The sequence below is a fragment of the Oryctolagus cuniculus genome, chromosome 16 (assembly GCF_051225735.1).
Source record: "Oryctolagus cuniculus isolate XC-2025 breed Fujian yellow rabbit chromosome 16, ASM5122573v1, whole genome shotgun sequence".
In the NCBI taxonomy this organism is placed as follows: Eukaryota; Metazoa; Chordata; class Mammalia; order Lagomorpha; family Leporidae; genus Oryctolagus; species Oryctolagus cuniculus.
The window spans coordinates 44,244,417-44,260,430 of NC_142882.1; the positions used below are offsets into that span (position 1 = coordinate 44,244,417).

At 42.5% G+C, this 16,014-nt stretch overlaps 1 protein-coding gene across 7 annotated transcripts in view; it reads right to left on the reverse strand.

The window, feature by feature from the left end:
- The window catches only part of CRPPA (CDP-L-ribitol pyrophosphorylase A), a 325,693-nt gene that overhangs the window by 189,452 nt on the left and 120,227 nt on the right, over positions 1 to 16,014 (reverse strand). Inside the window, exon 6 of one of the 7 annotated variants that reach the window (XM_089315168.1) lies at positions 11,637 to 12,552. The exons of the other annotated variants lie outside the window; for them this stretch is intronic. Coding sequence (XP_089171294.1) covers positions 12,512 to 12,552 — 41 coding nt within the window. The 3' untranslated portion in view covers positions 11,637 to 12,511. Of the gene's footprint in view, positions 1 to 11,636; positions 12,553 to 16,014 lie in introns of those variants that run through there. 7 annotated transcript variants of the gene reach the window in all.

Below are 16,014 nucleotides of genomic sequence, written 5' to 3' on the forward strand. Positions count from 1 at the left end.
CTGCTAATATGCTTGGGAAGCAGCAGAAGGTGGCTCAAGGGCCTGGTCCCCTGCTGCCTGTATGGGAGACCTGGATGGAATTCCTGTCCTGCCTTTGGCCTGGCCTAACTCTAGCTGTAGCAGGCATTTGCATAATATGTCCTTTACTACTCATAATGAAAGATTCTCAATCTGTCTACAGTCACCCAAAGCCTAGACAACACTAATCATCTTCTCTTGTCTAAGTCGGTGGTTCTCAATTGGCTTGTGCATTAAAATTATGAGAATTTTTGTTTTCCTTTTACATTTCCCAAATACTATGCCTACAGCCCATCCAACAAGATTCTAGCCACCATCTGAAAGCCTCGTCTGTTCACTACAGATCTTGTATAACATGGGGGTTATAAAAGGTTTATCTCTATAACGTATTCACTCAGAAATTGCCTACTCTAGCTTGATTTCCCCCCTAGTGATGTAACTGTTGGAAGAATTTTTCAGTGCAGCAACTGCAGAATGGTAACGACGTGCAAAAGTTGTGTTGCGTCTCTCATTGCTCAAAGACTTAGGTATGACTGATATGAAACCATGAAAGAAACCCAAGGAACCATTGCTCTTATGTGCATGTCTCCCCAGAGTTCATAATTCAGTGATTCCTCCTACAGTGTTGTAAGAAAAATTGTCTACATAAAATACAGAGGATCGTGTGCCAAGCAGCCAAGGAAGAGTTGCTGATTGTCAGAGGAGCACTTGGGCTTTGTGAGTTTTCACAACTCTGACATGCTGCAAAGATTAAAATTGATTATAATTGGGGAGGAAAAAAAAAACCTGGAAAGGAATGAAGTTTCCTTAGAGCTAGAGTATGAGAAAATAAAGAACTCCACTGTAGATGACTGAAGGAATATTCGAGGACCCAGGCCTTGGGAAGACCCTGACCTTCTCCAAGGTCTTTAGCTGAAGAAAACCTGATTATGCTGATGCTTTTTTTTAACGAAAATGTTTTATCAACTGGATTTCCCACTACATGCTGTGTCTCCAGTTGACAACAAGAAAACCAGATCTGCAGAAAATGGATCTGGGTGACTTGATAGTGGATGATTTGCATAACAGTCAAGTACATGTCTTCATACTTCTCATTTAATTTTATTTGTATACGAAATAACACTACTGACTATGCATATTTTATACCTCTCAATAAAAATGTTAATATAGCAAACTAAAGTAAAATAGAATTACAGATATATTTTTAGGTGATCCGTTGTACCAACTGTTAAATTATTAGAGAAAATTTTTAAAACTCTAAACAAATTCAAATTAATATCTGAACAGATGTTGATAGTAATATTTGGTAGTATTTCACATACGTGAAACGAGAGCAGGGCTGAAGATCAATCAGCATGCAAAGTCAAGTTTTCCATGAGGACTTCATTGTTTGTTTGTTTGTTTGACAGGCAGAGTGGACAGTGAGAGAGACAGAGACAGAGAGAAAGGTCTTCCTTTGCCATTGGTTCACCCTCCAATGGCCGCTGCGGCCGGTGCACCGTGCTGATCCGATGGCAGGAGCCAGGTACTTATCCTGGTCTCTCATGGGGTGCAGGGTCCAAGCACTTGGGCCATTCTCCACTGCACTCCCTGGCCACAGCAGAGAGCTGGCCTGGAAGAGGGGCAACCGGGACAGAATCCGGAGCCCTGACCTGGACTAGAACCCGGTGTGCCGGCGCCGCAAGGCGGAGGATTAGCCTAGTGAGCCGCAGCGCCGGCCAGGACTTCACTGTTTTAAAAGATTAATATTAAGCATACATCTGTAAAATGATGGTTGAAGGGCCAGGACATGAATGGGAAGACATCATTGATGACTTCCGTGAATGAGGCACTGTTGGCTCAAAGTTGAGTAAGACTCGACAGCTGCCTTTAGTGAATTTGTTCAACTAGTAGATAGATTTTAAGATTTATCACTCAATGTAAAATAATCACTGAATTTTATACACAGATTTAAAAAAGAAAGGTAAGAAGGGGCAGTGTTTTGGCACAGTGGGTTGAGGTGCCTTTTATGACATCAGCATCCCATGTCAGAGTACAAGTTCAAGTCCTGTCTATTGTACCTCTGATCTAGCCTCCTGTTTATGCACCTGGAAGAGGGCCTAAGTGCTTGAGTCACTGCCACCCACATAGGATACCAGGATGGAATTCCTGATTTCTGGCTTCATCCTGGTCCAGCCTCATCTCTTGTGGATATTTGGGGAGTGAACCAGCAAACAGATGATGTATTTCTCCCTCTCTTTCGGTCAGTCTACATTTCAAATAAATAATTTTTTTAAAAAAAGGAAAGGAAATGAAAAAAGGCAAGAATCAGTTACAGCTGGTGCCGCGGTTCACTAGGCTAATCCTCCACCTTGCGGTGCCAGCACACCGGGTTCTAGTCCCGGTCGGGGCGCCGGATTCTGTCCCAGTTGCCCTCTTCCAGGCCAGCTCTCTGCTGTGGCCAGGGAGTGCAGTGGAGAATGGCCCAAGTACTTGGGCCCTGCACCCCATGGGAGACCAGGAGAAGCACCTGGCTCCTACCATCGGATCAGCGCGGTGCACTGGCCGCAGCGCGCCAGCTGTGGCGGCCATTGGAGGGTGAACCAACGGCAAAGGAAGACCTTTCTCTCTGTCTCTCTCACTGTCCACTCTGCCTGTCAAAAAAAAAAAAAAAAAAAAAAAAAGAATTAGTTACTGAAAGATTCTACACCAGTGGATTCTAATGAAGAATAAATGAGTCAAAAATAAATGTGACATTATATATAGTGCCTTGTACAGGTAAACATAGCCAATAAATGTTGGTAAAAATTATTGCTATTACATTGTTTTAGCGATTATGAATGTTGCACACATACATTCAAAAAGATCCATTTTGTCTACTCAAGATATGAACCATCTTTGACTTTGAATGGTCCCTCATGGTCTTAAAACTACAGTGTGGTAAACACTCCATGACAACTTCCCGCCAACCCTTCACTTCCATTCGTCAACTTTCATCATACATGCAGTAATTACGTGTACTAATGGAATGCATACTTAAAATAACAGAATTATGGTTCCTAGCTTTCATCCCTGAATTTCTTTAAAACTGAAGGGGATGTGCACTAGTTCTCACTATCCAGGTCTTAATTTGTCCATGAGATCTGGGCTAAGGCATTCTGTGTAATTGCTATTAATGATTCACAAAGATATACTGACAATATTAATTGGGAAATTTTAATTCAATTAAGATTTTCTCAAAAGAGAAAATAGTAGAGACTGTGCTTGCACAGGCATCATGAAGTTGAGAACGCGAAAGAAATGTCACTACAGGAACAGAGCTCGTATAAACTGATCCTCTCAATCCCAGAATTATTATCCTGGTATCCCCAACTCCTGGAAAGGGGGAAGTGCACAACTTATTTAAAGTTGTCTTTTTTTCATGAAATACAAACATCTTGCCAAACATAATATGACTAATCCTGATAATTTTCTCAAAACAAAAATATTTAACAACTTCCTTGAGGTTAATGATGAAATCAAAACACAACAGAAGCCTTTGAAATTTTTAATCTTCTATCAATATAGCACTTCTTAGAAATTTTTAGAAGTTAAAATAAAAAAACCACTGCCAGACCATTGTATACCTCAAAATATAAAAACTCTAACACAAGATTCTAGCCTCTGTTCCTTGTTCAAAAAATATCTAAGGATAAGTTACACAAACGTTAGATTTATTGCTAAATCATACCTCACCAGTCAAGTGAATGACCAATGTTATCAGAGCTTTAGGTTTTACATCACCCTACCTTTAAAAAGAAGCTTTCAAAAATCTTCCTGAAAGGCTACCTGTGCCAAAAGATGAAACAGTTAATGCTAAAATGAGTAGGGCTTCCTAAAAGTCACTTTTAACAACTGTGCTCTGATTGACACCAAATGGTTCTTAATTTATCTATGACATCTAAGTGTCACATAGCTCAAGGTGAGTTAACAGAGAGAACATTATACCAGAATATGAACTGAAGTCTACAAATTTGTATTTTTTAAAGATTATGAGCTTTTTAAAATAAATTTGTATTAAAAGCTATCATCATGATAACATCATTCTCTCACAGGAGGTAGACATACAACTGGAAGTAATAATTATGCCTAGGAAAGCAATAACACACCTTAATTTTACTGGCCATGATGGCTATTTTTGTGTGTCTGACTTAACTGAGCCACTAGATATAATTGCTATTAATGATTCACAAAGATATACTGACAATATTAATTGGTAAATTTTAATTTCAATTAAGATCTTCTCAAAAGAGAAAATGGTAGAGATGGTGCTTTCACAGGCATCACGAAGTTGAGAACGCGAAAGAAATGTCACTACAGGAACAGAGCTCGTATAAACTGAACCCCTCAATCCCAGAATTATCCTGGTATCCCCAACTCCTGGAAAGGGCCCAGATATTTGGCCACACATTATTCTAAGTGGGTTGGAGAGGGTGCTTTTGGATGAGATTAATACTGACGACAGCAGACCATAACATGAGCCATCCTCATCCAATCAGTAGAAAGCCTGAGACCCACCAGCCTGCATAGTTTCATGTGCCAATTCCTTGTATCTGCAGCTACATATCCTCTGTTGGCATTTCTCTGAGGACCCCTACTCCACTGGGAAACATCCACCATTCCTCAACACATAACTGGTGATTCCAAAGTCTTCCTTTACCCTAGACAAAGCCTATGTGATTCCTATATGATCACCCACAACCCCTTGGGGACAACTGCCTGCGCTGCCCTTTCATTCTCTTGTCTAACTGTCCAGTAAGGTCCACAACAAGCACCATCTCTCTTAATGACCAGAGCCAGTGCTCTAGTGGTAACTTTGGTATATGGAGAGGGGCAGAGAGATATGGGGGGTAACATTACCAAGGAGACTTTTTAAAAATACAACATCCCCAAATCTCCAAACCCCTGGTTCTAATACACAATAGTATCTCTCTCAAACACATATTTGCACACAGACAACATTCTAACATTCATGTAAATCACCATACCACCGAATATGAGTAGTCCTACAGAGAAGTTGTAGGATATAAAGTTTCAGAAGAGGAAAGAAATTTATACATAATGTGAACCTAATATGTTTTTCTTTTCCTTCTTTAAGTTTACTTGAGAGAGAGAGAGACAGGGAGGGACAGAGAAGACTTCCATCTGCTGATTCATCTCCTAAATTTCCACAATGACTAGAGGTACTCTAGGTCAAGACCTAAAGTTGGAACTCAATCCAGGTCTCCTACATGGGTAGCAGGAACCCAATTAATTGAGCCACCACTGCTGTCTCCTAAGATCTGCATTAGCAGGAAAACAGTCTGGAGCTGGAGCTGGGGATTAAACACAGGTAATTCTATTTCCATTATGGGACACAGGTGTCTTAACTGGTGTCCTAACCCTAGGCTAACTGCCTGGCCCTGATACGTTTATTCACAGAGCTGATGTCCAGGAATTACGCACCAATTGAGCCATGCCAGCTCCTTACAGTAAGCAACCACAGTGATAGTCAGTAAATGCACTCTTTAATGCTCGCCTCATACGTGGTGTATTTCCTGGCCTGTGCTTTTTACAATGGTAGGCATTTTCAGGTAGTACTTTAGTCCATCATCACACCAAACAGCATGAATTATTTTATTTTATAGATGAATAAAGGCAGTCTGTGAAGCAAGTAAGTTGCCCAAGGTCCCAAGCATCAAATTGCCAACTACAAGCTCCTAACTCAAATGCATGCTAAGTTAACATCCAGAAACATATTCTTTCCTTTAACACAATCCTGTACTGGATCTTGTTTCTTACAGATTTTTTATACTTTTTTATCATTTTCTCCCACAAGATCACAAACTGTTAAATTCCAAATTGCAATTTCCCAAAGCTTTAGTACAGCATACCCACGAGAAGATCTCAAACACAGTTTTTCCTAGGCTCTGTGATAGGTTCATGACCAACATACGTTGTTACAACCTGAATGACGCCCTCCACACACACACACACACACACACACACACAACCCTATATGTTGGAGTCATAAGTACCAGTACCTCAGAATGTGACTGCATGAGAGATAAGGTCTTTACAGAGAATAATCAAGTTTCAATGACACTGGTAGGGTGCCCATGAATATAATAAGCATCCTAAGAGGCAGTGTGCACACAGACCAACACTGGGGAAAGACCATGTGCAAACAGAAGCTGCCATCTGAAGATCAAGGAGAGGAGGCTTCAGAAGAGCTCAGAGCCACCAAAAACCTGCTCTCTGGCATCTACCATCCAGATTTGTGGGAAAATAAGTTTCTCTTATTTACGCCACCCCGTCTCTGTGCTATGTTGTGTAAGCATACTTCAAAATGTTCATGTGCCTGGCTCAAGTCCTTTTCTTCTCCATGTCCAACTCCACTGCCAATACAAATGTTGATTGGCAGCAGATAACGGCTCAAGTACTTGGGGCCCTGTCACCTACGTGAGTGATCCAGATTGAGTTCAAGGCTCTCAACTTTGGCCTGGCCCAGCCCTGGCTATTAAGGGCACTTAGGAAATAAACTAGGTGATGGAGATCTCTCAATGACTGTCCCTCTGTGTTTCAATAAAAGAAAAATAATTTCCAAAACAAGTTCCTTCGGTGCCAAAAAATTTTGAAATTCTATGGATAATTTTTAACATAAAGTACATTTTTCACACACTTTTTGAAGACCCCCACTTACATGGATTTCAATATATCTTGGCATCAAAATTGAACTTCTTTAAATTCCATTTTCCACAACATTTGAAATACTCACATATACACATCCCCTGACTTGAATTTAGTGAATGTAATTTGGCATTGTGAAACATGTAAGAATCATGTTTTCTGAATAGGCACCTTAACAGGCACCCATGTGAGCATGCACACACACACAGGCACAGTACATACACATTATTTCCTCCTTATTTTCATTTGAGAATACAGATATAGGCACACATCTACTTGTTTCTACTCAGAAGTAGAAAATACTCAATTACATACATCAAAGAGTCCTACAATCAAGCGAAAGTTTTTGACAGGGAGACCTCACTGTGGATGGAACAGCATCTGACTCCACAAAGTTGTGCACTTGTTGAGACCCCAAAGTCTTAATTTATTTATTTTTTATTTTTTATTTTTTTTTTATTTTTTTATTTATTTTATTTTATTTTTTTTTTTTGCGGGCAGAGTGGACAGTGAGAGAGAGAGACAGAGAGAAAGGTCTTCCTTTGCCATTGGTTCACCCTCCAATGGCCGCCGCGGCCGGTGCACCGCGCTGATCTGATGGCAGGAGCCAGGTGCTTCTCTTGGTCTCCCATGGGGTGCAGGGCCCAAGCACTTGGGCCATCCTCCACTGCACTCCCGGGCCACAGCAGAGAGCTGGCCTGGAAGAGGGGCAACCAGGACAGAATCCGGCGCCCCAACTGGGACTAGAACCCGGAGTGCCGGCGCCGCAGGCGGAGGATTAGCCTATTGAGCCGCGGTGCTGGCTGAGACCCCAAAGTCTTAATGTCAATGGTTAATGTATTCATATTAATGGCAGGTCTAATGATGGCCTCTGAGAGCTAAGAATAATGTAGAGTCTTTTTAGGTAACTGGATACTTGCACTTAGAAGGTGGTTCTCCCATGCGAGTTGGATACACAAGCATGGTGCTCCCTCCCTCCTTCTGCTTCCTGGCTTGCCATAGGATGGTCCCTCCACCCTCCTCTAGCCTTATCTGATGCCTGGACAAATGTGACTGTTGGTGTTGGATCTTGGATGGTGAAGCTCCAAAACCACAAGATGAAATACACCTTGTTCCCTCTTAAGGTGCTCGACTCTGGTATCTTAAAGTAATGAAAAGCTGACTAATACAAAACAGTTGCAGTATTTTTATTCAATAAAGACTTTTAAAATCATTTCTTTCAAAAAGAACAAAAGGTAAATCTGGAAAGAATGTCTTTCTAACCAACACTCCACACATAAAAATGGAAGAACTAAATAAAAAGAACATGAGCCTTTAATACTTTCAACAAATCAGATGAGAAGGTAGCATCATAACCCCCTAAATGCATCCAACAAGGATGCGAGACCTGACCCTTCAGAATCTATGCGGATCTATGCAGAAGGAAGCAGAGGGAAGTGGCAGAACAGTGTGTTGGACACATCAGCCAGGAGAGCCACCACCAGCCTGACTCACAAATGCTCATGGAGAATCAGAACAGGCCAACTCAAAAGCACAGCTCTAACAGGAGGGGTCCTCCCCAAAACAATGACTTCCTGTGGAGTTAACACAGACAGCACTGGGTAGAGTTGAAGGTACTGTGTATTCCTGTTTCTACCCCAGGGTTTCCTTGCAGTGTGAGATCCGACTGGAGGAGAAATTGGACGTAGAATAAAAATCACACAGGACAGAAATGATGCAAAGGAAACAAAGGAACACATGAAAGTCACTGAGCAGCATAGCCAAATCACTGGCTCATTTCTGAACAAGCAGTTAATAAACCCAGGGGGATTATTCTGTCCTAGAAAATTACAGTGAGCACATTAAGTTGCTAAATTCAAGCCAAAATGTCATGAAGGAGATGACATTATCATGCCTTCTTTATAGATTTAAATGGCTTTCTGGGGTCACACAACTATGGATTTGAGGAGCTAGGAGTCAAACCAGGTAACAAGGCTGTTAACCACGCTGCCTGCTAACACAACCTAAAAACAGGAAATTTCCCAATTCTGCATGCATTTGATTGAAGAAGCATGTGCCAGATGGTATCACATGTTCATGGAGTAACCAGGATTCTATGCAGTTTCCAAAATACCCTTTTCTCTTTCAAATGTTAAGGGATGTAAGTGAAAGTGGCATTACACCAAGGAGAACATTTATTCCTCTGTAGCTGTTTTTAATGAAACAATTGGCAAGCTTCAGTGCCTAATTATCATATTTCACTACTTAAAGCTCCCCCTTTTCCTTTGAATAAAGTCTCTGAAATACAGATAGAGTTGCAGAACTGCTACCCATCAGATCAGAACCCAGCAGGACATACTTTCTCAACTTGCAAGCAGGAAAACCACCACTGTGTGTGGTGGTGATTTTCATCATTTTTGCACATTACAGATGTGTGGAAGCACAATCAGGATACAGAACAGTTCAAACATCTCAAAATAATCCCCACCCCCAGCTTCTCACCCCCAGGCAAACTCTGAACTATTTATTATTACTCTTCAGAAACATCCTATGAATGGAATCATACACAATGTAAACTTTTGAGACAATCTTCTATTATCACTCAGCACAATTCCCTTGATATTAATCTAAGCATTTTCTTAAAGATTTATTTATTTGAAAGGCAAGGGGAGAAGAGAGGGAGAAGGAGGGAAGGAGAGTGAGAGTGAGTGAGAGAGAGAGAGAATGAGAATGAGAATGAATCCTCTGGTTCACTCCCCAAATGCCCACAACAGCTAGGTAAGGCTGGGCCACGCAATAGCCAGGAGCTCCTTCCAGGCCTCCCATGTGGTGGCAAGCACCCAAGTACTTGGGCTATCACCTGCCTCCTCCCAGGGCACTGGGCACTTTAGCAGGAAGCTGGGTTAGAAGCACAGAATTGCCGAGACTGGAACTGGGCATACTGATATGGGATGTGAGCATCCAAGTGGTAGCTTAACCAGCTGTATCACAATACCTGCCCCAAATCTACATTGCTTTGAGGGCCAACAGTTAATTTCTTTCCATACCAGCAAAGAATCCATTGCAAAGACAGACCATAATTTGTCAGTTCCCTCATAAAACAGCATTTGCATTGTTTCCAACACTTAGTGATTCACAAAACAGCTACCATCATCATTCAGACACAGACTTGAATGTGAATGAGTTTTCCTTTATCTAGAGTAAACCCATAGGAAATGATAGCTGGTTCCTACAACAAATACATAAAAAAGGGCACTTGGAATATACTTGGAAAAGATCACCAAAAGCAAAAAAGTTTATTTGGGAACAGAAATGTGGAAATTCATGCAGAGTTTTCTCCTTTTCCATCAACTTTCTCAAAGGCCCCCTCGTACATACACCTATGATAAAGGACATCTTTGTGCAGACAGATCCAACGGGAGGGAGTCAGAGAAGATACACAGAAGGTGCTCCTCTTCTTCTGCTTGTGTCTTTGGTCTGGAAGGAGCTGATGGCGGCAGAGAGCCGGGAACAGTATGACAATTCCAGCCATCTTGCCTGCAGGGTGCGTCAAACAGTGCCACACTCCATATCCTGAACACCGATGTTTGGAACGTATCGCAGCTCCATCTGTCAGGCTCCTTTGAAATTCTCTGAGGTTTCCATCAAGTTGCAGGTATCAGAGAATTTCTTCAGAGCTCTCAATGCCCCTGGTTTACTGTTCATTGCAACCTATAACTCAGCCATCTTTCGCTAGAACAGCTTACTGACATATAGACGATGTGGTTTCACTCCTGTTCAATTCCAGAGTTATGCTAACTAAAGCCCTTCATAGGAACAGGAGGGATAATGTATAAGTCTAAAAGTTAACAAAGGAGACCCACATCTAATATGCCACACACTCGGTTTTTTTTTTAACTTTTATTTACTAGATATAAATTTCCAAAGTACAGTTTATGGATTACAATGGCTTTTCCCCCCCATAACTTCCCACCCACCCACAACCCTCCCATCTCCCGCTCCCTCTCCCATTCCATTCGCATCAAGATTCATTTTCGATTATCTTTACATACAGAAGATCAATTTAGTATATATTAAGTAAAGATTTCATCAGTTTGCCCCCACACAGAACACAAATTGACAAATACTGTTTGAGCACTAGTCATATCATTAATTCACATTGAACTACACATTAAGGACATAAATCCCACATGGGGAGTAAGTGCACAGTGACTCCTGTTGTTGACTTAACAAACTGACACTCTTGTTTAAGGCGTCAGCAATCTCCCCAGGCTCTAGTCATGAGTTGCTAAGGCCATGGAAGCCTTTTGAGTTTGCTGACTCTGATCTTATTTAGACAAGGTCATAGTCAAAGTGGAAGTTCTCTCCTCCCTTCAGAGAAAAGTACCCCCTTCTTTGATGGCCCGTTCTTTCCACTGGGATTTTACTTGTGGAGATCTTTCATTTACGTCCTTTTTTTTTTTTTTTTTTTTTTTGTCACACACTCGTCTTTTAAGCTTCCTCTTATTTTACTTGAAACACTGGATCTCCTGCTATACATAAAGTATACCATCTTGTGTAAAGGGTTAGAAATATATGGAATTTGGGGGGTCGGCACTGTGGCACAGCGGGTTAATGCCCTGGCCTAAAGTGTCAGCATCCCATATGGGCACCAGTTCAAGACTCAGCTGCTCCACTTCTGATCCAGCTCTCTCCTATGGCCTGAGAAAGCAGTAGAAGATGGCCCAAGTCCTTGGGCCCCTGCACCCACGTGGGAGACTTGGAGGCTCCTGGCTCCTGGCTTCAGATCGGTGCAGCTCTGGCCATTGAGGCCAACTGGGGAGTGAACCATCGGATGGAAGACCTCTCTCTCTCTCTCTCTCTCTCTCTGCCTCTCATCTCTGTGTAACTCTGACTCTCAGATAAATAAATATTTAAAAATGCAATTTGGGGCCTTTTTTATTTAATGTCACAGAACAGTAAAAGTACAGTTTCTAAAATGCACAATTTCATCTTCAGTATATGACCCACACCCACCAACATTCGTGAGAAACAAGGACTATCTAGATAGATGCCTCTGTCAATTTTTTTTTCGTAGTTGGTGTCCTGTGGACACAAATTTATTAGACAGGCACCATTGCCAGAATGGGTACACACAGCAGCTTGGGAGGAAGGGGTGGGGGCGTGGCCAGCAGGGCCAGCCTGAGGTCCTGAAGGCAGGAGGCTGGGGCAGTGGTGCAGAGTCCCAGTTAGCAGGCAGGCAGCTCCTTATTCATGGGTTTCGATGCCAAGAACTGGTTGGAAACCTGGGGCAACCTATGGAGGGTGCAGGTGCCTGGCTCCATGGGCACGTGGTGAGGGCAAGATGATGTCCCCACCAGGCTGGCAAATGACCACTGAGAGGCATTTTATGGAGTGGGGAAACTCAGAGATCAATGGCATTGGGATGACAGGGCTGGCTGTGATGCTGGGGCAAGCCACACCTGGCACGGTGAGGAGATGAGCAGGCGGGGCCCTGGGAGCCATGGACCAGGGTCTGTGGCTGACTCCTCTGAACCCCTCCACAGTGAGAGCACCGTTGTCGAGTCCAGGCCTGGGGGCTCGGCTCACTGGCCATGACCTCCACACAGCACCGGCAGCTCATCCAGGCTCTGGTGCAGGAATTGCCCCCACCTGGGATCCCCAGTCTGTCTCCAGGGCCCATGGGGAAATCTCATGTTTGGGTTCCTCTGAGTCCTCCTCCACATGGTTTGCAAGGAACAGCACCTAGAACAGGCTGTGGTGAGTTTACTCACTGAGCTACAGGTGGGCACCCCAGAAGCAGACCAGCATCCACGCCAGGAGGTACTTATCTGAAATCCAGAAGCAAGGGTCTTTGGAGAGGAACTTCTGGAAGATACAGTTATGGCCCAGAGCTGTCAGTGCTGGACGGAAGGAAAAGTCCATTGCCCCCACCCGGAAGGCTGCAGCCCCCCAGCTTCACCTGCATAGTAACCACAGGAACAGTGGCAGGCTTTGGGGCATCTACTAATGTGAGGTGGGGGCAGGGCAGCTTTGAGGCCAGAAGCCATCTGGCCTCTGCCAGTTATCCATCGGTGGGGACTCATCAAAGCTCAGGATGCTGTTCAGAAGAGAGCATGTTGAAAAGCTTGTGGAGGGACCAGCACTGTGGTGTAGTATAGGTTAAGCCTCTGCCTGCAGGGCTGGCATCCCATATGGGCACTAGTTCGAGTCCTGGCTGCTCCACTTCCAAGCCAGCTCTCTGCTATGGCCTGGGAAAGCAGCAGGAGATGGCTCAAGTGCTTGAGCTCCTGCACCCATATGAGAAACTCGGAAGAATCTCCTGGCTCCTGCCTCCAGCCTGGCACCACCCCTGCCATTGTGGCCAGCAGGTGGAAGATCTCAATCTTTCTCTCTTCTCTATCTCTCTATCTATCTCTATCTCTCCCCTCCTCTCTCTGTATCTCTGCCTCTCAAACCAAATGAATAAATCTTAAAAAAAGAAGTTTCTGGAAAAAGGAATTAAAAGATGAGTTTATTTTGGTGTAAAATCTTTTGAAATCTATGCATAGGCTTTCATAACATGCATTTTCCAGGAACTTGTTAAAGACCCATGATATTTTACAAGTAACTTGTAATTACCATGGAAGACAGATGACAGAAAATCATAAATACAAGGTTAGTTCCAAAAACAAATGGGGACAAAATTCAGAAGTCTGTCTTCAACTCCCTTCTAGGCATCCAACATCATGAGATTGTTCTCTCCAGCCTCACTGCTGACTATCCTGAAACTTTAGAGTTCTTAGATGAAGAAACAACTGACTTAAATCCAACCGTAGTCATTTCCAAAGGACATGTCAAGCTGTAATCCATTCAGAGTGAGGGCCTTCCATCCTGCTGAGTTGCTGAATCAAAAGCCAACTTGAGGGGCCTACATTTTGTGTAACAGCTAAGGACGTCGGTTGTGACTCCCTCACCCCTTATCTGAGTGCTGGGTTCAAGTCCTGCCTCTCTGCCTGATTCCAGCTCCCTTCCAATGTGCATCCTGAGAGACAGCAGAGATAGCCAAGTACTTGGTTCCCTGCCGCCACGTGGGAGACCTAGGTTGAGTTTCTGGTTCCTGGCTTTGGCCTGGCCCAGCCCCAGGTGTCTCAGGCCTTTGGGGGAGTGAACCACAGGCTGGACGCACTCCGTCTCTCTGCTGCTCTGAGCACCTTGCAAAGAGGAAACCATTAGAACTGGGAGGCGTGAAGCAAGCAGCAAATAAAGGAGAAGCAGCCCCCACATTGGGCCTACAGGACACGTGTACCCCAGTGAGAGCTCTTGAAGATGTGTGAGAAAACCATTCACACCAGCTTCAAGGTCAAAGTGGTCTCTCTGAGAAGCCAGCCCTATTGCAACTGGGCCTGTTTCACCAGGAGGGAGGCCGGTCATTTGCAGGGAGATTTTCACGTGTTTTGTATCATCAGATGTTAGCTTCATATTTTCAAATGAGTCACGGAATACCCAATGAAGTTTTCTGCTTTGCAGCTGACAGCAGGGTTCGGGCATGTGTCTTCCTGTCCCCTGCACGCGCTGCTCTGCACGAGCTGTAGTAAAAGCGTATTACTGTTTTCTGAGGGATACTGTATGCTTTTGCTCTTCAAAGTGTATATTCTTCCTCAGCTGAGAGCAATGAATTTGAAGGACATGCAATTTTCGAGGGTTGCTGAGTCATCAGGATATTTACAAAATGTGCTATTGCTTTGAACAAACAGCATGTTTGGGGTTTCTTTAGTTTTCTTTTTTCCCCCATCACTACCTACAGCAGAGTGAGGTATAAGAGGCTGGCTTCTGTCTGTTATCAAGTCTTAGTTAGCCAGTTGCTTAATCCCTCGTTGTGACCTTCTGAATTTTTGGAAATGACAGATTTATTTGGCCATGTTTAAACTATTATTTCACTGATGATAAATTAAGGAAATTATAAAATCAAACAAACAAGTGAATTCTACTTTCTCTAATCTTGCCCCAAATATTTAACTTTCCAATTTGCATGTATTTTACAATAAGATTTCAAGGGAACCAAATTGTTTTAAATCATATTGCAGCCTTCCTGTTCTTGCTAATTAAGGCTTGACGCAAGTGTTCTTACAGATTCGCGTAAGATACAGTCACAGTGCTATTTTTCAAGAGAGGGCAGAACAAAAACTATATTATGTACAAAGAATGGGAAAATTTGGGAAATTAAGTATCATAGTCAAAAACCCGTAACATCAAAAATTAAGGTTTCTATGTAAATGTTAGCTGTCACTGTGCATTGTCCAAAAAGCATGGTTAACGATGCAAACAGCATCATCGCTGAGTATTTAACAAGAAAAACCTGATGAGGACGTACCACAGCTGTAGGACACTGTCCAGCCATGGACACAGGAAACCTGATTTAAAGTTCCTCATCTTTCAACTTGATTCAAAAAATTCAAAATGATTTTGAACTAAAAATGCCACGATTTCAAGGAAAAATTGTAGAAAATCACAAAAAAAAATTATAGCATTAATTTCTTCACATGCGTAAAACAGATCCCAACACAGGAATTCTCAGTAACGCCAACCCGAATTTTTTCAGATGTGAAGTTATTTAATTTCTTGCAGCCACAGCTACTCTCAAGACACAAGCACAAAGGATTCAGCTGACTTCCCACTGGTATAAAGTTCCAAAAACTATATGAAACAGAAAAAGGAGGCACGAGGACCTAGAACTTGACTTTTCCCAAACATTTGGCACTGAAAGGAATCTATCTGTATTTTTGATGTCTCAAAAACACATCTTCTGAATAAAATGTAAATTTCTGAAGCATTGAAGGAGGTCATATATCAGAGTAGGCAATGTCAATTAAGTTCATTTAAAATAAAGTAAATGCTAAAAGCACTGCATAGTGACTGGGGAAAGACAAACTTTTATGGGAACATTAACTAATTTTAACAACTATTAACTAAACTAAATTGAAATGATTTTCAATTTTAACTATTTTATTTTCTGTTTTTATACAAACCACCATAGGAAAAGAGGCACCACGAGGCAGTTTTATAGCATGAGCTTATTTGGGTTTTTGTACAATTACAACCGTGAAAGAATAAATTAAATTATTTTCACAATACTCCTTAACCACAAAATGGAATGTATTCAAAGGCTGATGAAGGATGGAGGTAGGAAATAAATGGAATCTTTCATTTGGAAATTCCATAGCATCTTTTTCTCCTTAGAAGATTTTAGAATATCGACCCTTCTGCCAGAATGCGGTGAGCATATTAAGTCAAGCGTGGGCTGGAACTGTGTGTATGGCTTATGTCAATCTAGATACATTCTAGGACATT